This window comes from Mus caroli, unplaced genomic scaffold (genome assembly GCF_978045245.1).
Source record: "Mus caroli unplaced genomic scaffold, Mus_caroli_1 scaffold_7, whole genome shotgun sequence".
Taxonomy (NCBI): domain Eukaryota; kingdom Metazoa; phylum Chordata; class Mammalia; order Rodentia; family Muridae; genus Mus; species Mus caroli.
The window spans coordinates 66186675-66211465 of NW_028227262.1; the positions used below are offsets into that span (position 1 = coordinate 66186675).

The 24791-nt window shown below is 52.6% G+C and overlaps 2 protein-coding genes and 1 long non-coding RNA gene across 14 annotated transcripts; 2 read left to right on the forward strand and 1 right to left on the reverse strand.

Annotated features, from left to right (window-relative positions):
- The first annotated feature begins 5 nt into the window (after window positions 1–5).
- On the forward strand, window positions 6–5067 carry Wdr54 (WD repeat domain 54). 4 transcript variants are annotated; one of them, XM_085840519.1, is made up of 13 exons: window positions 6–219; window positions 461–683; window positions 792–854; window positions 1195–1261; window positions 1356–1409; window positions 1704–1831; window positions 2723–2823; window positions 2924–3086; window positions 3250–3324; window positions 3403–3562; window positions 4065–4225; window positions 4511–4592; window positions 4900–5067. In XM_085840519.1, the coding sequence occupies exons 1-10, from the start codon at window positions 203–205 to the stop codon at window positions 3532–3534; spliced, it is 1023 nt and encodes a 340-aa protein (XP_085696645.1). In that variant the 5' UTR covers window positions 6–202; the 3' UTR covers window positions 3535–3562; window positions 4065–4225; window positions 4511–4592; window positions 4900–5067. The 4 variants fall into 4 exon arrangements, with proteins under 4 accessions (XP_085696645.1, XP_021020949.1, XP_085696644.1 ...); XM_021165290.3 differs by having other exon boundaries at window positions 6–78; XM_085840518.1 differs by lacking the exons at window positions 6–219; window positions 4065–4225 and having other exon boundaries at window positions 4900–5037.
- On the reverse strand, window positions 3720–24199 carry Rtkn (rhotekin). 9 transcript variants are annotated; one of them, XM_021165396.3, is made up of 13 exons: window positions 19018–19462; window positions 18228–18513; window positions 10209–10408; window positions 8748–8809; window positions 8594–8647; window positions 8357–8474; window positions 7957–8166; window positions 6695–6789; window positions 6453–6559; window positions 6132–6260; window positions 5226–5394; window positions 4962–5066; window positions 3720–4418 (listed from the first exon to the last, which is right to left on the reverse strand). In XM_021165396.3, exons 2-13 carry the CDS (start codon window positions 18297–18299, stop codon window positions 4084–4086), a joined length of 1656 nt encoding a protein of 551 aa, XP_021021055.1. In that variant the 5' UTR covers window positions 18300–18513; window positions 19018–19462; the 3' UTR covers window positions 3720–4083. The 9 variants fall into 9 exon arrangements, with proteins under 9 accessions (XP_021021055.1, XP_021021056.1, XP_021021054.1 ...); XM_021165397.3 differs by lacking the exons at window positions 18228–18513; window positions 19018–19462 and adding an exon at window positions 24120–24199; XM_021165395.3 differs by lacking the exons at window positions 18228–18513; window positions 19018–19462 and adding an exon at window positions 20463–20697.
- LOC147003943 (uncharacterized) lies at window positions 5309–7000 on the forward strand. Its single transcript, XR_015047613.1, has 3 exons — window positions 5309–5510; window positions 6072–6203; window positions 6750–7000. It is a non-coding gene; the product is annotated as an uncharacterized LOC147003943 (long non-coding RNA).
- Window positions 24200–24791: the final 592 nt, after the last annotated feature.

Below are 24791 nucleotides of genomic sequence, written 5' to 3' on the forward strand. Positions count from 1 at the left end.
ACGCCCAGAGGCCGTGCGTCTGTGCGTCGTCTCTATGGTGGCGGCGGATTTGGAGGGACCTTAGGATCGCGGCTTCAGGCAAGGCACACTTGAGGGTGGTGGGGGTGGGTTGCAGGTGTGACCTCTAACCTTGGCGAGGGCCTTCAGGTAGCTAAGCTGTGGGAAGAAGAGCTGGAGACCACATTCTGCATTTTTAGCTGAGATGTTCCGTACTAGCAGGTATTTACATCATCATTCTTACTGTGGGATTCCCTGGTGGCTGCAACACTCAACCCTGGGGCTCTCTCCGGCTCCGTGGGGTCCTCTCCTCCTTGTGACTACTATCCTCGGGGATCCTATCAATCAAGGGTCTCTCTCAGTGTCTCCTGGTTGCATCTCATCGCCCTTCTCCCCTGTCCCAGTGTCCCCAGTGGCCTTCTCCCTATTTGTCGTGCGGTGACTCTAGTACTCTCTCTCCCAGAATGTTCCGCCGCGAGCGCTCCATCCCACTTCGTAGCTCTGCCGCCGCCCTGTCTAACAACCTCAGTGTACTGCAGCTGCCAGCCCGTGATCTTACGCATTTTGGGGTGGTTCATGGACCGAGCGCCCAGCTTCTCAGTGCTGCCCCTGAGGGTGTGCCCTTGGCCCAGCGCCAGCTCCACGTTAAAGAGGGTGCTGGAGTGAGTCCCCCACTTATCACTCAGGTAAGGCAAGGAGTGAAAGAGGTGTTGCTTAAATCGGTGCGATCCTTGTTCTTGAATCCCTATCCTCTTGACGCCTTATGTCCTCTTCTTTGATGCGGGTCTCTCCAGGTTCACTGGTGTGTCCTCCCCTTCAGAGTACTGCTGGTCCTCACCTCGCATCGAGGGATACAGGTAAGAATAGAACCCTCCTGCCCTTTCTCCAGCGCCACCCCCACCCAATAACACTTTTAGACGTCACATGAGCAGCCCACTCTGCCTCTATTTTTCGTCTTCTTTTGTTCCATTTTCTTCACTCTTCGATTCTGCATCAGCAGTCTGCTTCTGTTATTAACTCTGTGACCCTTGGGCACGGGTAGCCTCAGTGTCCTCCTCTGAAAACTATGGATAAGAATAGTGCCTGCCTCCCAGAACAGAGTTTGAGGATTCCATCGACTTACCTGGGTGGGTGAAGTGCCCAGAACTCAACAAGGGTCAGCTGGATCTTGCTCTCATCCTTGCCCCCATCTTCCAGATGTATGAGTCTGATGGCTCCGTCATGGTTTATTGGCACGCCTTGGACTCGGGCGATGCTTCTTCAGGTACCTTCAGGACCGTGTGGAGCAGGGGTGGAGGCTGGGAGAATTCGCTGGGGCTGGGGGAAGGGCTGTTTCTGAGAGCTGCTTTTGTATTCAGTACAGGCTATGTTTGCCCGAGGAATTGCTGCCAGCGTCCACTTCATCTGTGTGGGTGAGCGGACTAGAGACAGGGCTAGGGCCTGTATGTGAAGTACATGATTGTGGGGTCTCAGCCAGGAGGATGCTGAGGGGTTGAGGAACTTAGGAAGAGTTAGAGGGAAGCTGGGAAGGAAGGGTATCAGAGACTCTGAAAAACATTTAGAGAGGGATAGTGAATGGAAAGTCAGGCCTGTGGGAGTACTGAGTTTATTACTAAGACTTCTGGGATAGAGGGGGTGCTGGCTGTGGAGACTGGAAACCCAGAGGACTCAGGAAGCCATCAGTGGGACACTGGTTCTGGCTGCAGGAACGTGGTCCGGTCGAGTACTGGTCTTTGATATCCCTGCTAAGGGTCCCAACATTGTACTCAGCGAGGAACTGGCTGGGCACCAGACACCAATCACAGATATTGCCACTGAGCGTGCCCAGGGGCAGGTGAGTTCACTTCCTCCAGCGGTTCTAGTAGCCTGGGAGACTCCTTCACCCTTGGGAGGCCCAGGCATGGGTATTAGCTATGCTAATAAGCAGAAGTATGGCTTTGGGTTCATTTGTACGTTCTTAGAAGCAGCAACCTCACGTCTGGAGAAAAACATACTTTCCACTAAGTGGTGTTTTATACAAATCCCTAACCCTCTCCGACGCTGGTGTGAATCCAGAAGTTGGAATCTACCATCTCCCAGACGTAGCCAGTCCCATAGCTTCCTTCCTTCCCTGGACTTGAGCTAGTGCCCCTATTCTGACCCAGTTCCAGGCCAGTCTTTCCAGAAAGCTGTCTCCCAATTTCAACTCCCTCTGACTCTCCCTTAGCTTCACTCTGAGTAGGCCCGACTCTCATAGAAAAAGCTCTCTTCTCCCCACTTGTATTGTAAACCTCTTGGGAACAGGGTATGGGGTTTTGTCATTTGTATCCTTCGGAGCAGCTGGTATGTCTGCCTGACACCAACCAGGTCAAGAGGTCTAGGGACTAGTGATGACTGTGGCCCACTGCAAAACCTCCAAAATGTCAGGACGTGGTGGTTTTAGTCTTCCCACCCATCCCAAAAGGACAATTGTACATCCTCTTCTACTCCACGGTGGGGGTGGGGGTGGGGATGGGGGTGGGGGTGGGGGAGGCGGCAGTTGTGAGTGCATACCAGGAGCTACAGGAGCCTATGCTTGAGAGACTCCTGCAGACATGTCCACGGTGTAAGCTGGTGAAAGAGCCACCTCTCACCCTTTCCCTGTAGAAGCAGAGAGGCAGGCATGGCCACACCTCCCCTCCTGCTCTGTACTCTGGACCACACAGACTGTAAAGGGAAGAAGAGCTAACCCTGATTTCCTCCCCAGGATGGTGTTGCTGACATGGTGACAGCAGATGACTCGGGTGTCCTGTGTGTCTGGAGGTCGGGACCTGAGTTCACCTTACTGACCCGAATACCAGGATTCGGGTAGGAGAGGCAGACGAGGGCTATGGCCTTTGTGAGGTGACTTCAGGACAGGGAGTATGTTGGAGTCTGGAGAAATCAACATTGAACATTACCCTTGCAGGGTCCCATGCCCCTCTGTGCAGCTGTGGCAGGGGATCGTGGCAGCAGGGTATGGAAATGGGCAAGTGCGCCTGTATGATGCCAGCACAGGGGCCCTCCACATCCAGATCAGTGCCCACGCCCGGACCATCTCTGCCCTGGACCTCGCTCCAGAGGTGGGCAAGGTCAGTGTCCTGTATCCCTACATACTTTTCCTGGTGCACAGGCTTGTCCCTGTCCCCAGTGTGACTCCATCCCCAGGAACCTGGACTGGCACTCCTGCTCACTCCCATCATGTCGGGGCATCTGACACCTGCCCATCCCTCACAGTGGATTCATCTCTTTTAGCTACTGTCTGCAGCTGAGGACACCTTTGTGCACATCTGGAAGCTGAACAGAAACCCAGAGAGTGGCTCTATTGAGGTAAGTTTGCAGGCAGGTGGGAGTAGGGGCCCAAGCACAGGTGAGTGGCGGGACTAACCAGCCCTCTCTTCCCTGCAGGTGGAACACTGTCATGGTGAATGTATTTCTGACACCCAGGTGTGTGGTGCTCGGTTCTGTGATCCATCGGGCAGCTCCTTTGCTGTGACAGGTTATGACCTCACTGAGATCCTGAGATTCGGCACCGTCTGAGAGAAGATCAGCCTTCCCGTCTCCCTTGGTATTTATAAAGTATTCCCCAACCCATCAAGTCCTTGTCTGAGCACTCAGTATATCACAGCCGCACCAAGCTCCAGGGAGGACCGAGGGGTGGGTTCAGAGCACACAGAAGCCTCTGGTCCTCAGAGACCATGTCCTCGCGAAGACAAGTGAAGGTATCGAGCTGTTAAATAACTTTAATGGTTGACATTGGGATCACGGGGTGGGGTGGGGGAGGTGCTTTCATCTCCACTCTCCGTTGCCGCCCTGGAGGTTAGTGCAGGCAGATAGGGCAGAGTTGTTCCAGTTTTCTCCCAGGAAGCGCTTAGGGGAATCCTAGCCAGCTCCAGGAATGGTCCCCCTCTGTACCTTGATAGCCACAACTTAAGAGGGGTTTCCGTTACCCCTCCCCAGCCTTCCGTCCTAGTCCAGTGGAGGAAGAGGAGCCCAGGCTGGCCAACTGGTGCCCCACAGTGCTGGACCTAGAGCCCAGGTGTCCTTGGGTCATTTTCTTTCTTGGCCAGATCCTGTTGCTGGTTCCTCTCACACTGGGGACTGGAGCCATGGGCCGAGCTGGCTTTTGCTGTAGAAACCTCTGGATTTGGGGGATCTCTGCGGGGGAAGGGGTGCAACGGAGCGAGAAGGCCCAAGGGAGTGGTCTGCAGGGGCAGCATCCAGGGAAAAGGTTCGGGGTCTTCCCCAGGGCAGGGGTTGCATCCAGGTTGGGACTGGGGCCACTGAAGCAGGCGAGCAGGAGCTAGGCAAGGCAGGCTGGTCTGTAAACATTGCTAGCCAGGGTGGGGGCGGCTCCAGCCTTGTGCCCTCCCGCTGGGCCAGGATGTCTGTCACAGCTGCGATGTCCTCTAGTGGCTCAATGGCTGTGGCAGCAGGGAGGGGGCAAGGGGAGGGGGCTAGTCAGAGCTCAAGCCCTGGCCTGCTCAGCCCTGACTGTCACCTGTCACTGTAATAGGAAGAAAGCAAGGCCCGAATCTCTGCTGAGATGGCATTATTCTGCAGGAGCAGCCCCTCACAGGGACCTCCGGAGGCCACAGGTTCTGATAAGACTGTGACGTTATGGGGGGAGGGGGTAGCAGAAGTGGATAAAGAAACCAAGAACAGAGGAGAGAAAGCAGTGCCGGGCAAGTGAGGTCAGAAGAGGAGACAGGAGTCCACATGCATGGAGGGAAACAGAAAAGGAAGGATTAGGACAGACGCAGGCAGGAAACGACTCTGCTCTTTAGGGTTTGTTTTGAACTTGGGCGGGAGTGCTTTTAAGAAGTGGAGAGGAACGGGGAACACCACAGGGCTGAGTGGGCCCTGGACCCCATGGTGTGTTTTCTCTCTGGTTCTGTTATCCAGGATCCCTTGAGGTCTCCAACCCCACTTTCCATCAGCCTCCAGCTGACCCCCCTCTCACTTACCCATCTCGTGGTATAAGGACCCCTGCTTGACCAGGGCTTGGGGTGGTTTCCGGGGCACAGGAGTTTCGATCTTCATGACTTCATCACAACAGTGCCTCCACTGGCCTGCGAGGAGGGGAGGAGGAGGGGAGAAGAGGGGAGAGGAGAGGAGAGGAGGACCAGGCCCATGCAGGAGTTGTCTGCTTCTGTCACATCCGCCCCACCCCACCCCCCACCCCCCCTACCCCTGCTCTCCCAGAAGTTCTGCCCGTCTCTCTCCCTTACTCATGTCAAAGAAGAGCTGCCAAAGCGCCTCCATCCAGTTCTGCAGGGCTTCTCTGCTCTCCAGCTGGAGGATGTTTGTCACCTCATCATCCCCATACTTGTTGCTGATGCTGAGGGTGAAAGGCCACTCTGGGGCCTGCTCCAACTCACCTGCCCGGACCCTAGTCTCCTGCAGGGGACAGCAAGGCACTGCCTTCACCTCTGACCATCATCCCGGCTGGGCTGGCCTAGCAGTACCTTTGGGACTTCCGCTGGGGCCTTCATTTGCCTCCTGCTAAGTCTGGTGTGAGGGTATGGCAGCAGGCATGGTGGGGATGGGAGCCTGTGCTGAGGCAGGAAAGGAGGAGCAAGTAGAGACAGGAAAGGGGGACAGAGCAGGGCAGGGAAGGTGCAGAGGGGCATGAACACCAAGGTCCAGGTCCAAGTTACCTGCCCTGTACATCCAAAACACAGGCGGGGGTCTGAGGGGCAGTGCTGGGGTAGGGCACTTGCCTAAAACATGAGTCTCTCGATTTGACCCCAGCACTAGACAGAGCAAAACAGACACATAGAAAAGCAAAACTAGGGCTGGGGAGGAGAGCAGCCCGTTTATACCTTTGTAGAGACAAACAGCAAGTTACTAGCAGCACAAACTGGAAGCAGAGAGAACTGGAGGAGAAACTGCTTGACCCAAGAAAGAGGCCTCTGGGGTTTGGAAGGGGCTGGGGATGCTGAGGGAGTGGGTTGACTGTTGTAGCATCATTGTTTGGGGTTAGGGAGGTGTAGGGAGGAGGTCTCTCTGTATCCCAGGCCCTGTGGTGGGCTTAGTGCTCTTAGGAACAGAGTCTGCCCTTCTTGTCTCTGAAGCCTGGGCCCAACCCTCTGGAGCCTTGAGAGAGGTGGCCTCACCCCGGAGGGACTAGTCACCTTGTTGATGACGATAGTGAACAGTGGTTCTTGCCCAGTGTCTGCATCCTCAGATCTCCGGTAACAAAAGAGGTTTGTGCCTTTCAGGACTCCATGCACCAGTGTCCCATTCTGCAGCTCCCCGGCTTGCTGCATAGACAACTTGGTGTTTTCTGGGGAATCTTGCCTCCCTAACCGGCACCTTCCTCCCAGTCCCCCACTGACCCCATGCACCCAATACTCACCCTGCTGTCTTCCCATCCCACTTTGTCCCTCCCATGTCTAGATCTTTAGGTTGTCCATCTGTGTCCATGCCCCCTCCACTCCCATAGGACCCCTCACCTGCACCTTGAGGGCACCACTTGCAGTGGGCTGGATCATGCAGAGAGGCTGAGCTGCCAGGCGGCAACACACGCTGCCATAAAGGGGCAGCCAGGCAGGGTTCTCCTCTGGGGGAGGAGGAAATACCAGGTGAAGATGGGAAATGAGAAGGGGACGACCCCACAAACCCTCCTACCAGTGCCAGTGTCCCTAACAGATGAACATACAAACAGACAGACAGACACACATACACACACACATACCATGACTGGTGAGAATGAGGTCATGTGTACGGAATCCATCTTGCACTTCTTCTAGGGTAAGAGTGGTGTAGGCCAAGAAGTGGAATCGAGGACCTCTGGAGAGAGAAGGGACATCAGTGGAGTGGCGTGTGTGGCAGGAAGGCGCTGCAGGGCTGACACTGGGTTGTCCGATTGCCAAGAAAACTACCATGGAAACTAGCTTGCCTCCTGTTTTCCTGACCTCCTGCTAGGCGTCTGGACCTTCCCTTATACATCCTTTACATTATCACAGTAAAATTGTGGCAGTTCCATGAGAGTAGGTGTTCCTCAGTCCATAGATGGGGCAGCTTCCTCTAGCTCCTCGGTGACTGGCTGTGGGCTTTGCCACAGAGCATGCCCCAGCTCAGAGCATGGTGGTTTATGCATCCATTTCTGCTCTTGGCATGATTCTATAGGGGTGGCACACATGTGCATATATATGTGGAGGCCAGAAGGACACAGGGTGTCCTCTTTAATTACTTATGAAGGCAGGGTCTCTCACTAAACTCAGCTTGCCAATTCAAGGAGTCGAGCTAGCCAGCTTACCCTAAGGGGTCACCTGTCTCTCCTCCCAAGTAGGCCCTGGGCCTCAGTCTGGGGGATCAGAACTCCAGTCCCCATGCTTGTTCAGTAAGTGCTTTACCTATTGAGCCCTTTTCTCCATCCCTGCTTTTGGTGTTCTGAGACAGGGTTTTATGTACACCATGCTGGCCATAAACTCACCATGCAGCCGTGGATGTCTTTGAACATATGATTCTTCTGCCTCTACCTCCCAAGAGAAGTAATAACAGGTGTGCACCACCCCACCCAAGGCTTCATGTTTTCTAGGCAAGCACTTTAGTTTTTTGTTTTGTTTTTGTTTTTGTTTTGTTTTTTTGGTTTTGGAGACAGGGTTTTTCTGTATAGCCCTGGCTATCCTGGAACTCACTTTGTAGTCCAGTCTGGCCTCGAACTCAGAAATCCGCCTGCTTCTGCCTCCCAAGTGCTGGGATTAAAGGTGTGCGCCACCACCGCCCGGCTGGCAAGCACTTTAATAACTGAGCTACATCCCCAGTCCTATAAGATGTTTTTCTGGCTGCCAAACAGGTAAGATCCCCAAAACCTGGCTCTCCCTGGCTCCCCACTGTCAGGTTTGTAGACTAACTTAGGCCTAACTCTAGGGTTAGCCAGAATGCCTGCTCATCAGTGTGACGTGGTCACCAGTGGGGAGCTGCAGGAAGGCAGCGGGTAGGAGAGGCTCTTACCCCACAGCTGGGGTAGGCAGCAGGATGGGACTGTTCCCAGAGCCCCCAGCATTGTCCAGCGATGCCCTGACTCTCTTCCCGGAGGAACGGCCCAGGGAGCTACTGAGCTTGGTGGCAAGCCTCTTGGGGGCACCAGCCAGGGCTCCCTCCTCTTCCACACAGGCCCCATACAGCTCCAGCCGCAGTTCAAAGTCAGGCTCTGCCTCAGCACTGTGACACAGGTGTGGGAGAGTGGGCCGGGTAATCAGTGGGAGGCTCAGGAGGACATGGGGCAAGGAAGGACAACTCCACAGGGAAGCCCATGAGTCATCTCCCTCTCCACCTTCACTCCCACCCCTCACCGCAGAGCAGCACCCCAGGAGCTGGGAAAGAAGGGAGCCACAGGCAGCGAGGCACTCACAAAAGCACATTGTTCTGAAAGGAGATGTCTGTGAGGGTCCTGTCCACCAAGACCATCTCTGTGTCCTGAATCTGTTCCCCAATCTGCAGCAGCAGGAACACAGCCCAGCGGTGCAGGTCTGGGAGGAAAGAAAGAGAGAAGAAAAAGAAAGAAAGGGGGAAAAATGATCTTAAGACTTCCCACAAGTGCCTCCACCTCGGGAACACTCTTGAATTTGTCCCAGTTTGTGACACTTACCGCCTTTGTTCTTGAAATACTCTGTATCCTTCCACATGAGTGGGATCCGGAGGTCTAAGGGGCAGAGGGGAAGGAAGAGGGGTTAAAGCAGGCCGGAGAGGGTGTGGTGTGGTGCAGTGAGGCATGCTGGCAGCTGGGGCAGCTGTGTGCTTACCAGAGATGCAGACCCGGCCACGGCAAGGGGAGTGCTGAGCAGACTGCACACTGTCGGAAGGTCTGTGGGTAGATCACAGAGTCCTGGCCTTGTCTCCACATACTCCTCCCCTTCGCTCTGCCTCCCAAGGGCTCTAAGAGGCCCCTGATCCCTAGCCTCGATGGCATGGCAGGACCAAGGACTGGAGGAGAGCTATGGACAAGGCTTAGCGGTTTCTGGTCTTAGGAACATTTGAGCAATGTCAACACACAGGTATAGCATACAAGCCTGGGCCCCTCCCCCTCCCAGCATTGTTCCTGACCACCCAGACCCCCTGCCAGGGACAAGTGTGGCCTGGAGGGGAAAGGCATCACCAGAGATTCCCTTTTGAGTCCTTACTACCACCATTAAACTGTGGACTTGGAAGGGCTGGCAGGTCACTTGTCCCCACCACAGGGTCTCACTGGGCAGCTCAGGCTGGCCTCAAACTCAGCACACGCTGCTGCCTCAGCCTCCCACACACTGGGATTACAGGCATAAGCCACCATGCCCAGTCTTTGGTGTGACTACACAACCTAGCATGAACAGTGTGTGTTTAGCTGCTGACTGAGGGCTGTGTGGCCCCTCTGCCCATGGCTCCCTGAGAGAGCTGCCTCCTGCCTGCTTGGCCTCTTGTTAAATGAAGCACCAGAGAAATGAATTTTCTCCTGTAGGCTTCCTAGTGAGCCCCTAGCAACCTCTCCCTCGGCTACTCCATGCCAGTGAGGGAGTGGGACCCTCTTTTTATGCAGCCTCAAGGAGGCAAGCAGTTCTCCAGATTACTCATTTACCACAACTGGCCAGTCTTCAGAGTGATCAGTTTACCAAGTATTTTCTCTCTAACATTTTTACTTGACTCCGGCTGTCTCACTGCTGACCGGACAGACAGACTGCCGGAGCGGTGCAGTGTGGATCACATACTGAGGCTGAGCTCTTTTGGAAGGCGCGGTCTCATTTCTATGAATGGGAAGCCTTCCTTTAAGTGATTTTTAATTATGCACTTTCCCAACTCCTGCCACTGATGGTAAACCCCAGGTACAACAAGCTATTATCAATTTGTAGTAAATTGGCTATTCGACAAATTGGCCATTTGGTGAACTAGCCCTGAGAAAATTGGTTTTCCAGAAATCAACCAGCCAGACATAGGAGATCAAGGGCAGGCCTAGACAAATCGGCGGCTTTGCATTACTTGTGCCCAGACGGCCAGCTTCTATTGGATATATACTGGCTTCCCTGAGTCCAGTCCCAGCCGTTCTGGATGATCACCACCACCTCAGTAAAACACAAAGGTGTCTTTCATGGCCAGGACAGGGGTGTGTGAGAAGGTCGTCCCCTTCGGGTTGGCCCGAGCTCCAAACACTCCATACAGACACACATGCTTTTTATCACTTTTAACCACAAATAAAGCCTCCCTCCCTCAGACACCTCGCCTCCCATGCTCACCGCCTGCCTATCTTCCCCAGCACCTGGGCCTCCTTGCGCCGCTGCAGCTCGCCCATGTAGCTGAGAATACGGCTGTTGCACACCAGCAGGCTCTTGGTGGCTTCCAGAGCCTGCTCTCGTTGGGAGCAGGCTGCCAGCAGCTTGCAGGTCCCTTCCCTCATCCGGATCTCATGATCTAGTTTCCTCTGCAGCTCCGTGTCCTGAGCAGAATCATGGAAGGGGGAAAAAAGGAAATGGTGATCAGGGAACATGCTGAGGCATCTCCGCTCCCCAACCCAGTCCCAAGCTGGGGAGGTGTGGGCAGGGTGTGACAGGGCACAACACTCTACAACTAATGTTTCAGCAAAACGTTTCAGCAAGCCTGTTGTCTCACCTGCCGTGGCCCAAGACAAGCCAGAAAAGCCTTGCAAAATAAGATAGTCCCATGTATTTTATGGTTAAGAATATAAATTCTGTCTACCTCTTCCATCACAATTTAGAGAAATCTACAAAAGCTATAAATTCATATATCCATTGACCTAACTATCCAATACCCAAGTGTTTAGCCTACAGATACAATCACACACCTAACTGCCAAGCCACATGCACAGAGACCTGCACTTGGCACTGTTTTATTTGTGTGTCTGTGTATCACATATGAGAGCAGTGCCCACAGAGGCCAGAAGAAGGCATCAGATTCCCTGGAGCTAGAGCTACAAGCCATCTCACAGGAGTGCCGGGAACTGAATGTAGGTTCTCTGGGAGAGCAGCAATTGTTGTTCATCACTGAGTCATCTCTCCAGCCCCGGGCTTTGTTTAAACACCCAAACTAAAAGCCTGTCAATAAGACAGCAGTACAGTGAGTCATATCTGAGCTGAAATAGTGCAAAAGACCGCCGAGGTAGACATGTTGAGATATGACTGTCCAGTAAATATAGCACAAGAATAGAAAGCAAAACATCACACGTCAAGTTAGGCACGGTGGTGCACATCTGTAATCCAGCACTTGGGAGGTAAAGACAGGACTTTTAAGGCCATCAGATACTTGGCAAATTAGAGGCAAGCCAGGGATACATGGGACTCTCAAAAAAACAATATGTACACTTACCATTTGTTTTATATATGTGGTATATATATACACATGCCATATATATGCCCGTGCATATGTATGTATATTTACACATTTGTGTGATTGTGGTCACAGAGGTCAGGAATGTGGGCTCAGTCAAGGTGCATACCATCCATGCAGCACAGAACCCTCCACACACCTCAAATAGCTCCCTGAGCGTGGGAGAGATCAGAGCTAAGGGAAAGTCGTTGGTACAGGTTTGAGGGTCTGGACAGGCATGAAAGGGCAGGGGAGAGACTCTGAGAGAGGATACACGGGTAGTCACTCATCCTGGAGCTTAAAAGGCAATGAACATTGCACTGGGGCCTGGGCATGCATGAGGCTCTGGGTTTGATTCCCTAGCAATGCACAAACCAGACATGGCGTAGGCAGGAGAACCAAGATGTTCAAGGTCACCCCCAGCAACATAGTGAATTTGGGGCGAACCTGAGTTGTATGAAACCTTGTCTCAAAACAGTAAAAGAAAACATAAACAGCTCTAGGCAGTCAAGCAGGGTGATGCATGCCCGTTATCCCAGCTCTCAAAAAGCAGAGGCAGGGGAATGCTATGAGTTCCAAGCTAGCCTGAGCTACATATCCAGCTTATTTACAGTTCCTTCCTCCAAGGACTGTTTCCGAGGTCCATCATACTAGATCAGATTTTCACCCCAGCACCTCCCATATGATTCGCTTCCAAAACAGGCCATCTCAAGTCTCCAAACTCCTCCAGGAAGCACCCCACCCCCTCCCCCACCCCCTGCAACTTACATGGCAGCTCCTAAATGCACAGAGCATTTCATTCCACTTCCATCAGCCTTGGTTTCCCAACTTGTAAAATGGGGATGAAGAACTGGGGAGATGGCTCAGTAGGTAAAGTGCCTACTATGCAAGCCAGAGGCCCTGAGTTCAAATCCCCAGTACCCATGTGAAAGCTGGGCATGACACGTCACTGGTCTCTAACCCCAGTGCTGGAGAGCAGAAACAGGCAGAGATCCCAGGTGGCCAGTCAGTCTAGCCAAAACCTTGCACCAGGTTCAGTGAGAGACCTTGTCTCAAAAGAGAAGGGGGAAGGGCAATGAGATAGCTCAGTGGATAAAGGCCACTGCTACCAAGCCTGGAGCTGTAGAACTGAGTTCTAGCTCTGGGTTCTACATGGTGGAGGAGACAATCAACCCCACAAATTCTCCTCTGCCCTCCACACTGTGCTGTGTGTGGCATGTACCCACTCTACATACAGAAACACACACACACACACACGTATTAAAGGATAGTCTGGGTATGGTGACACATGCCCATAATCCTAACACTGAGTGAGAGGTAGAGGCAGTCCCTCCCCCCACCTCAACAAACAAACGGAGATTGATAGAGGAAGATACATAAAGTGTACCTCTGGTCTATGCACACTCATAGCAAGCATACACACAGGCAGACATATACATACATCACAGACACACAAAATAGGGTGAAAGCTGGGTGGTGGTGGCGGCGCATGCCTTTAATCCCAGCACTTGGGAGGCCGAGATAGGCAGATTTCTGAGTTCAAGACCAGCCTGGTCTACAAAGTGAGTTCCAGGACAGCCAGGGCTATACAGAGAAACCCTGTCTCGGAAAAAAAGACAAAAACAAGACAAAAACAAAATAGGGTGAAAATAGCCATGGCATCCTAGTGTGGAAAGACTTCCCAGGAGAGTCAAGCTCAATGCTTGGTGCAGAGTGTTCAGTACATGGCTGGGCATGTACCTACACAGGCTTTATCAAGGAGGCTGCTTTGACGACCGGCCTGTTCACAGTCGAGCGCTGGAGGGTGCTGACCGAGCGAGGCTCCATACTGAAGCCGCAGCTGGGAGATGAACACGCAGAGATGGATGGCTACTCCATTAGTGCCTTGTCTGGCATAAAAAACACAGGCAACAGCCTCTGCTAGCTTCTGCTTAGGTGACAGGGAGGAGGCTCCAGAGCGGAGGTGCAAAACATCGGTGCAGGAAGCCAGGCAAGTGGGGGCACGCAGTTGGAAGAGAAGAGCGGTGACTACACAAACCTGTCCTCTCTGTCACACTGGCTTTCCTTCCTATGCTCTGCTCTGCTCTGTCTCTGGTGTCCAATCCTACTGACAGCTTGATTTCCTTCTCACCAAAACCTGGTCCAGCCTGCCACCTTTTCCTACCCTTTTTTTTGTGTGTAGGGTGGCGTGTGGAGGTGGGGGGTGCTGTGCTAGGTCAGATTTTATAACAAATTTCTCCAGTACCATGTGCCTTTCCCCCAAAACACTCTCCACCAGGATGCCCTCCCAAACTACTTTCTACTCCCAGCCATGCTTTGTACGCACCAATGACCTGTCATTGTTAGGTCAGCTGCTTGCCTACTCCGCCCCAACTCTGCAACCAGTTCCTGTTCAGTAGTCCCAGATGAATTTGATCAAGGATGCGACCTCATGCTCGCTCCTGGTTAGCTAGCCCCCTTGGGGCCAAGCACTCACCGATCCTTCCCTAGCCTTGTCCATTGCGCCTGCAGTTAGCGCGGGGTCACAGGTCGCAGAAACCCGGGGGGCCGGCGTGGCCGGAGGATCGCGTGGGGATTGAAGAACCCCGAGCGTCGGCGCTACCGCACCGCCTGCGTCCGCTGTGCCCGTGGGCGCCCGTGACATCAGCTCCCAATTGCCGCGAGAGGCGCCGAGGGCGCCAGGCGCGGGCGGTCCCTGCAGGCGCTGCGATGCCTGCATCTCTACCACCGGGACCCTGTCGCGGAGGGACGCGGCTGCAGGGAGCTCCTGGGCCGCCCCAGAGGCCTCTCCTGAGCGGGCTTCTCTTTCCAAGGTGACCCTTACCAGAAACAGGGTGTGGTAAGAAGTGAGCTCGCTAGATCCAGCACGGGCCAGGAGAACTGGCCCTGGGGGAACTAGCAGCCTTCCTTAAGTGCTTCCTAATCCTCTCTAGGCCATCCAGCCCCCAAGAATGGGCTGGGGAAAGGGCTCCCCCCAGCTTTTGAGGTGGAGAACTAGGTTCTTGGGCTTTGCATCTCTCTCCACACCCATTAGCACAGGAGTAGGCACTGACTCCTCATCACCACAACCGCCCCAACCCGCCCTCCCCAAATGGACGTCATTCCCCTAGGATGGGAAAGATGCCAATACTGAGCATCCTCAGACCTGGGTCAGATCTCCAGGGATGACAGAGGATGAGTCACAGTCTCCCATGATGACCCACCCCTCCCCCACGCTGCCCCTGACTTCCTGCTCTGCTTCCCATGGCCTTCTGTTCCCTTCAGAATTCCCACAGCTAAGTTCAAATCCTGGTCTAGGGACTTGACAAGCTGGAGGAGCCTTTTGTCTCTGGAGCTTCAGTCGTTGACCTGGGAGTAGTTGGCTTTCTTCACAACATTCTGTGAGGATTTAATAAGAAGAAGCTAAACTCTACCTGGGGCCTGGCACACGTTCAAGCTTTGCTCTGGGAATGCGGTTCAGTGTGTAGACGGCTTGCCTGGCGTACTCTGGGTTCCCTCCTGAACACCCCATTGACTCGAAGTAATGCTAGCACTTGAGACAGAAGTTCAATGTTACCCTCAGTTCCACAGCCTGGGCTACGTGAGAAGTTATTACAACAAAACAAAACAGGCAGGCAGGCAAGATGTCTTACTGGGTAAAGCTGTTTGCTGCCAAGCTTGAGGACCTCGGTTCAGTCCCTGAATCCCACCATGGGAATCAATTCTCCCACACTGTCCTCGGACCTCCACACTTGCTTGGTGCCATACATCATCTCCACAGCCACTGCCACCAACCCCACCACCGCCACCACCACCACCACCACTACCACCACCACCACCACCACATAACATATTTTTTAATTAAATAAAAATAAGCTTTCACTCTCACTCCTCCTGAATGTGCAGTTTAGGATGCCTCTTCCAAAAAGCCTTCCTGGGTTTACCCTCCAGAACTAACTTTCCTGCCATTCCTGAAATGTCAATGGGTCTGTGTTTCTGAGGACAGATGAACCTGGGAGGAGGAGGAGGGTGTGCAGAATTCTCAGCCTGTGGTTGAAGGAAAGTTAATTAGAGTAAAACCAATTCCTTCTTCTGTCCCAGATGCCGGGCAGGGGTGTGCAGGATGCAGGATTTAAACCTGACCAACTCTGTGGATGGAAGCAGCATCTGGCAGCCGGATGTGGGTAGAGAAACTGAAAAACTGGCTCCCCACTGCCTTAATTAACTAAAAGTAATTATAATACAAATTATACAAGGAGTAGTAGCAGGAGAAATGAAGGCCAGATGGACAGAAAGGAGGTTTTGAGTATTTTTCTTAGGTTTTTTTTTTTTTTTTTTTTTCCATTTGGGATGGTCTCCTTCTATAACCCTTGAGCTCACAATGCTCCATCTTCAGCCTCCTGGGGGCTGGGGTTATAGGCATGTGCCATCATGCCAAGCCTCACCCGGTAAATGGGTCCTCTTTTGTGCACCAGCACAAGAAAACTAGGCAATGTCAGAAACCCCAAGGGGTCCACTTGGCGCCTTTCTACAAAATAGACAAGCAAACTGAAGTGTATCCTCCCGGTGCCTCTGCAGGCAGACACGGGTGGTTCCCTTCTTCTGGCTGGCACCGTTGGCACCGTGTGAAATGCACGCTTGAAATGCACGCCAAGGCCGTGCCGGGAAGGATCCTGTGGCTATAACTAGCTTAGGCTGTAACTGGCTAACATCATCCATTGATCCAGAGATGGGGCAGGGGCTGGACAGGTAGCACGAGTGCAGTAAGTTACCCTTCCTGACACACTCTGCATCCCTGCCCCTGTCCCATTAAAGTCCAGACAGTCACTTCCTCCACCCAGCGAAGGGCCACATACCAGGGGCTGCGCCACACGCCTGGACTCATCTGTTCTGGAGTTTCTGGCTGCTTCACTTGTCATGTCTAACCCATCAGCCAGTCTGTCACATCTCCCACCATCACTTGGAATCTCTCCTCCCTTCCATGAACTCGGTAATCTACACCCCAGGTTCATTCCCCTATGGTAATATGTGACCATCCACTGGGAAAGCTTCTTGACTCAGCCGACCTTTCTCCTCCAGCCCTTACCACCACCAAGCTGATCCTTCACAACAATCACCATCTTAAAACTGAAGGTGGAAGGCGACCTCGTGGCATGCACCGTTCCTTCCAGCGCTAGAGACAGGCAGATGGACCTGGACCGCTATGAGTTCAAAGTTAGCCTGGCCGACAGAGCCATTTCCAGGTCAACCATGGCTACATAGAGAACCCTGTCTTAAACACACACACACACACACACACACACACACACATGCACATAAACAACAACTGCAAGCTCGAGATCAAGGATCAGACTGGGTCTCCAGCACCAGCTTGGTGGATGATGCACTCCTGGAATCCCAGCACTCAGGAGTTAGAGACAGGAAGATCAGAAGTTCAAGGTCATTCTTGGCTACATAGAGAGTCTGAGACCAGCCCATCCAGGGTACAAGCTAAGTCTTACAGCCTTTCCACCCCAGCATGGTCCACCTCTGTCCACCATCTCCACGCCAACAACAAATTCCAGCCCAACACAAATATGCCCCCCCTCACCCTTCTCAAAGACTCTTTACCCTGGCTATGCTGTCTTTCTGGAAAGCCTTCCTGCAGGCTTCAGAACCCCAGACCCTTTCAGACCATCTAACGTTGCCATCTGTCGGATTGCTATTGCACCCCGTTTTTAAAATATTTTCCTTAAGTGGCACCACTCACACAGTTACCATCTGTTCCCTCACAAAGGGGCATTTCCTGCCTTCTCCAGATGGATTCCCATGGCTTAGAAAGGAGCCCAGCATATAGAATGAGACAGGTATGGGGGCTATTTAGTCTAAAACAGTTGCCTGCGATACCCAGCTCTTGGGAAGTGGTGGTAGGTCAGTCAGGAGTCCAAGGTCATCCTCAACCACACAGTGACTTCAGAGAGCCTGTCTTAAGAGGAAAAACATTGAAAAGGCAGCAGGCCAGTGAGATGGATTAGCAGGTAAAAGGGGATGGCCATCAATCCCAAGGACCTGGGTTCAATCCCAGAGCCCACATGATGGAAGGAAAGAACAAAATCCTCTAAATGCCAAAAGTTATCCTCTGATCAACACACACACACACACACACACACACACACACACACGTAATAAAAGCAACAAGAAAACCAAAAGAGAATAAACGAACAAGTGAGGCATAACGGCTCCGATCTGTAATCCCAGCACTCAGAAGGCTAGACCACATAGTGACTTCAATAGCCAGATGGACTACAAAATGTGATCCTGTCTAAAGATGATTAGAAAAAGGGAGAGAAAGGAGGGAAGGGAAATTAAAAAGAAAAAGATTAAATGGACGAATAGTGTCCCAGCCTCTCTTGGAAGTTGACCTCTGACCTCACACCTGCAAGGTGGCACACCACCTCCTCACTTCTCTTCCGAGTGCGTCTTCTACAAACCCCCTTCATACTGAAATCTCTTCATTCTGTCTCAAAATTGAACCTCTGTCCTCAGAACAAACATCTACACCTCCTATTCATAACAGCCAAGCCCCTGCTGTCAACATGTGGTTTTGTTGTTGTTGTTTAGCCCAGGTTGGCCTGGAACTCACTCTTGCTTCTACTTTCCAAGTGCCAGAATTACATGCATGTGCCTCTGCACCCAGTTCATGCAGTGCCCGGGCTGCTGAGAATCAAACCCAGAACTTTGTCCTTGTCAAACAGGCAGGCGCTCTACCATGGGAGCCACATCCTTAGCCCTTCATAAAGTTCATTCTGGTCAGAGAAGTGGGCTTGGAGCCCCAAACGTATTCAACACATCGTATACAAAACCACCTATCCCAGCTGTGGGCGGGCCCTACCGGGCCCTGCCCCCCTCCCTCATTAGCCCCACTAAGGCTGAGACAGCACAGGAAGCACGTTGTCCAGGGGTCGGGGCATTACCTCCAGGCTGAGTGCCATCTGCCGGATGTAGAGCATATTGAGGTCCTCCAGGATGCGCAATCTGTCCTGCATCTCTGTGTCCCCTAAAGCCCCTTCCCTTGCTGCCCGGAGAGAGGCCAGGTAGGCACCACGTTGTCCCACAGTTCCTCCTCCCACTGCTCCCCGGGCTTGAGAGAGGTGTCCAGCTCTGGGACAGAATGCAGAGTCTGTCCCTGTCCCTCTGCAGTCCTGTTAGACCCCTTTGGCTTCTGTGACAAAAGTTTCTCTCCTAGCGCTGTTCCAAGGCCTTGGTAGGAGCCAAGTAGAGGAGGAAAGAAAGTGAGGTAAGAGTGAGCAAGGGTTCCTGGGAGGAGAGGCCAGCTGCAGAGGGGGCTTGGGCACAGAGTGTCCAGCCTGGAGTTGGTGGCAGCTGTTCTCCCAGCTGTGGAAGAAAAAGGCCCTTTCATTCCCATTTTGGCCCCTCCCCCGCTCCCGCCCACATCCCTGGCCTGGCCGACTGAGAATGTGCGTGCTGTGAGGGAAGTGAGGGGCAGGCACAGCTGGAAGGGGGCAGGGAAGGGACGCCTCCTGCTGATTCTACGGAATCCTGAGGCTTGACGGGAGATCAGAACCGACCAGAGGGAGTTCTGGCTTAGTTTGAGAAAAGTTAGCGACAGAAGTGAGGACTTGAGGCGACTTGAGCCCAGGGAATGGGACAAAGGGGTGAGTCTGTAATGCAGCCCAGCTCCCAGGGTCACCCCTTCCAATGCCGGCCCCCATCCAACACGCCCCACCCTGGGCTCACAATTACCTCGCTTTTCCAGCAGAAGGGAGGAGAGAGAGAGAGGGAGAAAGTCGGGTGTGCCTGGCTGCTGCTGGCCCTGATCCCCTCTCGGGGCCCCTTCCCTTCCAGACAGGAAACCAGTCCCGGGTCCCAGCCAGCTGCAGGGCTGTCCCCCACCCCCCTACTCCGGGACCGTGGAGTCACACTCAACCCGGCGGCAGGCCTGGCCCAGCAGCTCCGCCCCGACTCCTCAGCTATGGCCCCCAAGGCCTGGCATATCCTAGCAAGGCTCAGGAACACGGGCCCTCCTCCAGGTCCCCAACCTCGCCCCTGACTCCCCGGCTGGCCACGCGCGGGTTCCTTGGGTCTAAGTTGCTGGGGCGGGAGGATGACAAAACCCTCCACTCTCTTCTGACTCAGAGAAAGCTTGGGACAGCGGGACACGGGTGTGAAAAGAGCCTTTGTTCTGGGCAGCCTAGAAGGAAAGGGCAAAAGCCAGGCCTGGAATCCCAGGCGGGAGGGGGGTGCACTGCTGGAAGAACCACCACGCTTAACCCTTCCCGGGCCAGTGAGGGATACGGACTTTAAACGGACCTCCTTGAGCATGTGGGAAGATGACCTTGGGGACATAAGTCTCTTTGGGGTGGCCAAGCCCCTCTCATTTCTGGCTCAGCCATGTGCCTCCAGTGCCTCTCCAGTTTAGAGATTTAAGCATAGGGCTCAGAACGTGCTGACAGGGATCCTCTGCTGCTGCTGCTGCTGCTGCTGCTGGTGGTGGTAGTGGTGGTAGTGGTGGTAGTGGTGGTAGTGGTGGTAGTGGTGGTGTGGTGACTCAGGCTAGAGGCTAGAGACTCTTCTTAGGCCCGAGAAGGGAGGTGGAAAGTTGGGTGTGGAAAAACACTCCAGAGTTACACCACACACACACACACACACACACACACACACACACACACACAGAGAGAGAGAGAGAGAGAGAGAGAGAGAGAGAGAGAGAGAGAGAGAGAGAGACTTGTTGCCCACTAGGAGTAACAGGGCATTGGGAGGGCTTCAGACAAGTTACAGAACTGTGGAGACAACAGAGGTTGGCCTAGGGGGTCCGCACAGAGTGTGGGATGCTACTGGTAGCTGGTAACCGGCTGGGAACCAAAACAAAATTTCAAGTATTGGAGGATGCCTGGCTGCCCAATGTCCTTGGCCCAGGATACTAGAGGGACCTGGGTTTAGGCATAGTTCGGGAATTTAGAGCCCCTCGCGTGGAGGCCAATCGGGACTTTTTAAGGCAGAGGCAAATTACCTCAACCAGGCAAGGCATGGCTTGTACAGATCAGATGGACCCGCACCCTGTCCACACCTGGATTTCCAAGTCAACAACTTGAGCTAGAATAGACCCAGATCCCGGCGCGCCCAGGAGTCGGGGTGGCCAGGGCTACCTGCCAGGGCTGGGAGGGGAAGGCAGGGACGCGGCCTCTCACCTCCGGCGACTCGCTGAAGAGACTAAGTCGGAAGCGGCCGCGTTTGAACTCCATCTCCAGGGCGGAGCCCCTGGCCACTGTGATCCGACTCCGATGGTTTCGAGAGAACATGCTGGCAGCCCCTTGCCCAGTGCGCTCCTGGGACCAGTCTCTCGCGGGCTTGGGCTCCGGTCCCTCGACGGCCGCCCTCCTACCAGTGCAGCCGGGAATCTCCCCCAGCTGCCCGGTTCCCAAACCCCGCCCCCGGAGACGACACCTGGGCTGGGCAGGGCGCGGCACCCTCCTCTTCCACCCCCGCTAAAGTCCCGGCCTGTACTCGGGCGCCAATCCAGTTTGGGTCGACAGTTTCATTGCCAGAGGCACCCTAAACCACTCCAGCACTGCCTGAGAGCTTCCATCCTTTCGTCTGGATTAGCTCACCTGCACTTGGGGCGGGTCCCCAAATCCCCTCCTCTGCAGCACCCCCCTCCCTACCTGTCAAACTGGTGTCCTGGAGCTCGGAAAACACCGGTAGTCACACTGCACTTTCTGGTTCTAGCTTGACTTGGGACCGCCCAAGTCTCACTTCTACAGTTGAATGTTTGTCTCTCCCATTCAGACGCCCCTGCATGGCTACCTGTCCATTCGCAATGGCCTCCATTCATAAGGGGGAGGAACTTGGCATTCCACTTACTTCCCTATGGGACCACAGAACTTTGGTCTAACCACTGAACTTTCTAGTCTATTCGGTAAGGATATTGCAGTCTCAGTTGCTATGAAAATCGTACATGGGACCAAACTTGAGGCCTTCACAGGGAAAGTGCCCTATAAGCAGAGCTGAGGAGCAGATCCCAGGGCCCTCAGCAGCAAGCGGCTTCAGCCCTCTGGACCCAGAGCTGGAGTGTCTTCAGACTATGGTGTAAGGACTGGCTGCTTGCTGGATAGCAGAGTCCAGGTTCCTCACTCCCTGCCCTTACAGGAACATGGCTCCCTCCTCTCTCCACCAGATCTCACTAAGACTGGCTCACAGGCTGACTACCCACACTGGGTCTCCTGGAGGCTTCAGAACTGGCTGGGTAGAGTTTGAAGCAGGGTGGGGCTACTACAGAACAGATGAGCAGAAGCCAGCTCAGGGTGGCCAACTCAGAAGCACTGTGCTGTACAGCAAGTGACTCAATAAATAGTCTTTTAGAAAGTAGACTTAAAATCCCTTCAGCAAAGTGACTTGGGGGACGGGGCACTGGTATATATACACCTGATAAATTAAGGGTCAGGCTTTGGTGGGTATCACTTAACTAGGTATCCAGTCACAAAGATGTGTTGTACACACACACACACACACACACACAGAGAGAGAGAGAGAGAGAGAGAGAGAGTTTCCTTTACTTTCATTTTGCTCTTACCCTCAACAGCATAAGATTGCTGCCAAAAATTCTGGGACTACATCTTCTCAGACTTAATTCAACTAAAAAAAGAAAAAGAAAAAGAAAAGAAAAGAAAAGAAAAGAAAAGAAAAGAAAAGAAAAGAAAAGAAAAGAAAAGAAAAGAAAGAAAAAAAGAACATCTGTGGATTGAGGCTTTTAAACAAGTCTGGGATTCACACCCAGCCATTTGAGATCATTCAATTCAAGTGCCCACACACACACGTACACACACATACATACACACAAAAAGGAAAAAAAATTGCTGAGGCCAGATGATTGACTAGACCTGAACTTTGACTAAGAGTCATGTATGCTTGCTGGTCACACCTGAGTGACTTGTGCCCTCCTAGAGAGCAACTAGAACCCAGTCAGCTGGAAGGGGGGTGGGGGGGGAGAGTTACTCAAAGGATGTTTCAGGCACTAGAATCATGTGAAGAAATGACAAGTGGCAGGGAGAAAGGCAGACGACTGTCCATTCTTGCCCTCCTACACACGCACACACACACACACACACACACACACCCATGCACGCACGCACGCACACATACTCAAACGATGGAGAAGAAAGAGGGAAAAGAGAGGGAGGCAGGCTGAATACCTCACCCCACATGTTCACTCTCACAACTCCGTGTGAGCTTCCCAGAGAGGGGCAGGTCTGTCTTGTCCCGCACTTACGCCCTGCACTTCGCAAGGGTTCAATAACCATCGGAGGACATACACAAAAGAAGCACACCGACTTAAGATGCCGAGGGAAGCCGTCTCATTGGACTATAACAGCTCATTACCCTGTCAGGAGTATCAGTGCTTACCAGTCATCCCACTACTCATGAGGTGGAGGCAGGAGAATTGCTTGGAGTGTGAGGCTAACCAGTGCTACATAGTTAGACCCTGTCTCAAAAAGAGAGGGAGAGATGGCTCAGCAGTCAAGAATGAACTCTATTTTATTACAGAGGACCTGAGTTAGGTTTCCAGTATCCAGCTCTAGAGGCATCCAAGGCCTCTGGTATTCCCAGACACCTGCACTCATACACATGCACGAGCACGCACAAAGACACACACACACACACACTCTAAATCTTTTACAAAAATCATTAAGATAAAGATCAATTGGGTAATTGGATTATGGATGGAATTCAGCAGCAGATTTAAGGCCCTTAGATTTAATCCCCAGTACCACAAACAACTAAAGGGGTTCATTTCCAACTGGAGGTGGGTGGCCCATGCCTTTGATCCCAGGGAGACAGGGGCAGAGGGATCTCTGTGAGTTACAGAATTCATAATGAATTCCAGACCTAGATAGTGAGACCCTGACTCAAAAGAGCAAACAAGCCAAAAAGTTCATTTTCAGTGTTTGTTTTTAAGCATGGAACCCATCTTTCCAGATGAAATTTGACCTGGAATGTGTGACACACTCTGAATCTGAGGGCTGTGATAGAAACAGGTGCTGCAGCCTCTCGCCTGCTCGCTGCATCCCCGAAGGGCAAGACACAAGAGCTTCTAGAAGAGTTAGAGAACACCTCTAAGACCCAGGCAAGACCTAAAGAAGCAGACTCCGGGAGAGAAAACTGAGCTCAAATTCTGTCTGAGATTGTGCATGCCTTACCGCGAAGGCTTGTGGGAAGGAATGGCACAGGCAAATAGTAATGTCGTAGAAGTTGCAACTCTAAAATATCACTGCAAGCCGGGCAGTGGTGGCGCACGCCTGCACTCGGGAGGCAGAGGCAGGCGGACTTCTGAGTTTGAGGCCAGCCTGGTATACGGAGTGAGTTCCAGGACAGCCAAGGCTACAGAGAGAAACCCTGTCTTAAAAAAAAAAAAAAGTTGCAACCCAGTGGCCTTCTTTGCAAAGCAGATGAAGAAGCTGTTCCTGGGGCTGGTGAAGCCAGCCCATGTGACTCAACAAAGGGGATAAAATAAGGGCTAAGATATTGGTGGACTGGTTTTTAAATTAAAATTTCATTTGACAAAATATCTGAGCCAATAAGATGTCTCAGCTGGAAAAGTGCTTGCTGCAAAGCTTGAAGACCTGAGTTTGATCCCAAGGGAGATCACATGATGGAATGAGAGATCAACTCCTACAAATTGTTCTCTGATTTCCACAAACACTCTATGGTCTGTACGCACACAGACACATACAGTCACACAGACACACACACACACGGAAAAAAAAGTAAAAGAAAAGTAAATTTTTTTTTCCAACACTAGGTTTCTGTGTAGCCTTGGCTACAGAGGGAGGAGTCCTGAAATTACTCACTGTGTAGACCATCCTGGCCTTGAACTCAGAGATCTACTCTGCCTCCAGTGTGCTGAGATTAAAGGCGTGTGCCACCTAAAAGAAAGATCAGCTAAAAGGAACCATGTACAGAGGGTTGGACAAACAAGTGCTAAGATAGCACTTGCTGCTCTTCCAGGGGACCAAAGTTCAGTTCTCAGCACCAACAGCAGCTTCGCAACCACCTATAATGCCATCTCTAGGGACCCTGGGCGTCTGGCTTCGGGGCACAGGCCTGCATGTGCACATACCCACATGCTACATATAAATAACTGAAGATAAAAGAAATACTTGTGTTTTAAATTTTATTTTCAAAATTAAGGCAAAGATGATACATGCCAAATACTCACTGCTTCCTGGTCATTTTACTAAGGTTAGTTCTCTGGGATTTGTGACATTCTGGTATGAGATTTGCCTATCTGATCCCAGTTGTGTGTTTAGTGACCTTCCTGTTTGAAGGGTCCTCAGTGAGAGTATTTACATAACAGAATAGGTGGACTTTGCAGATTAGGGCTGATTTCAACACTCCACCCCACCCCAACACACACACTGGATCGCTTCTGTTAAACATTTACCAGCAAACCACTGGTTTAGTGCCCGCCTCTCTTTTCTAGTGTTTCCCATTATTTGGAGAAGGGGCTGTGAGCCACACAG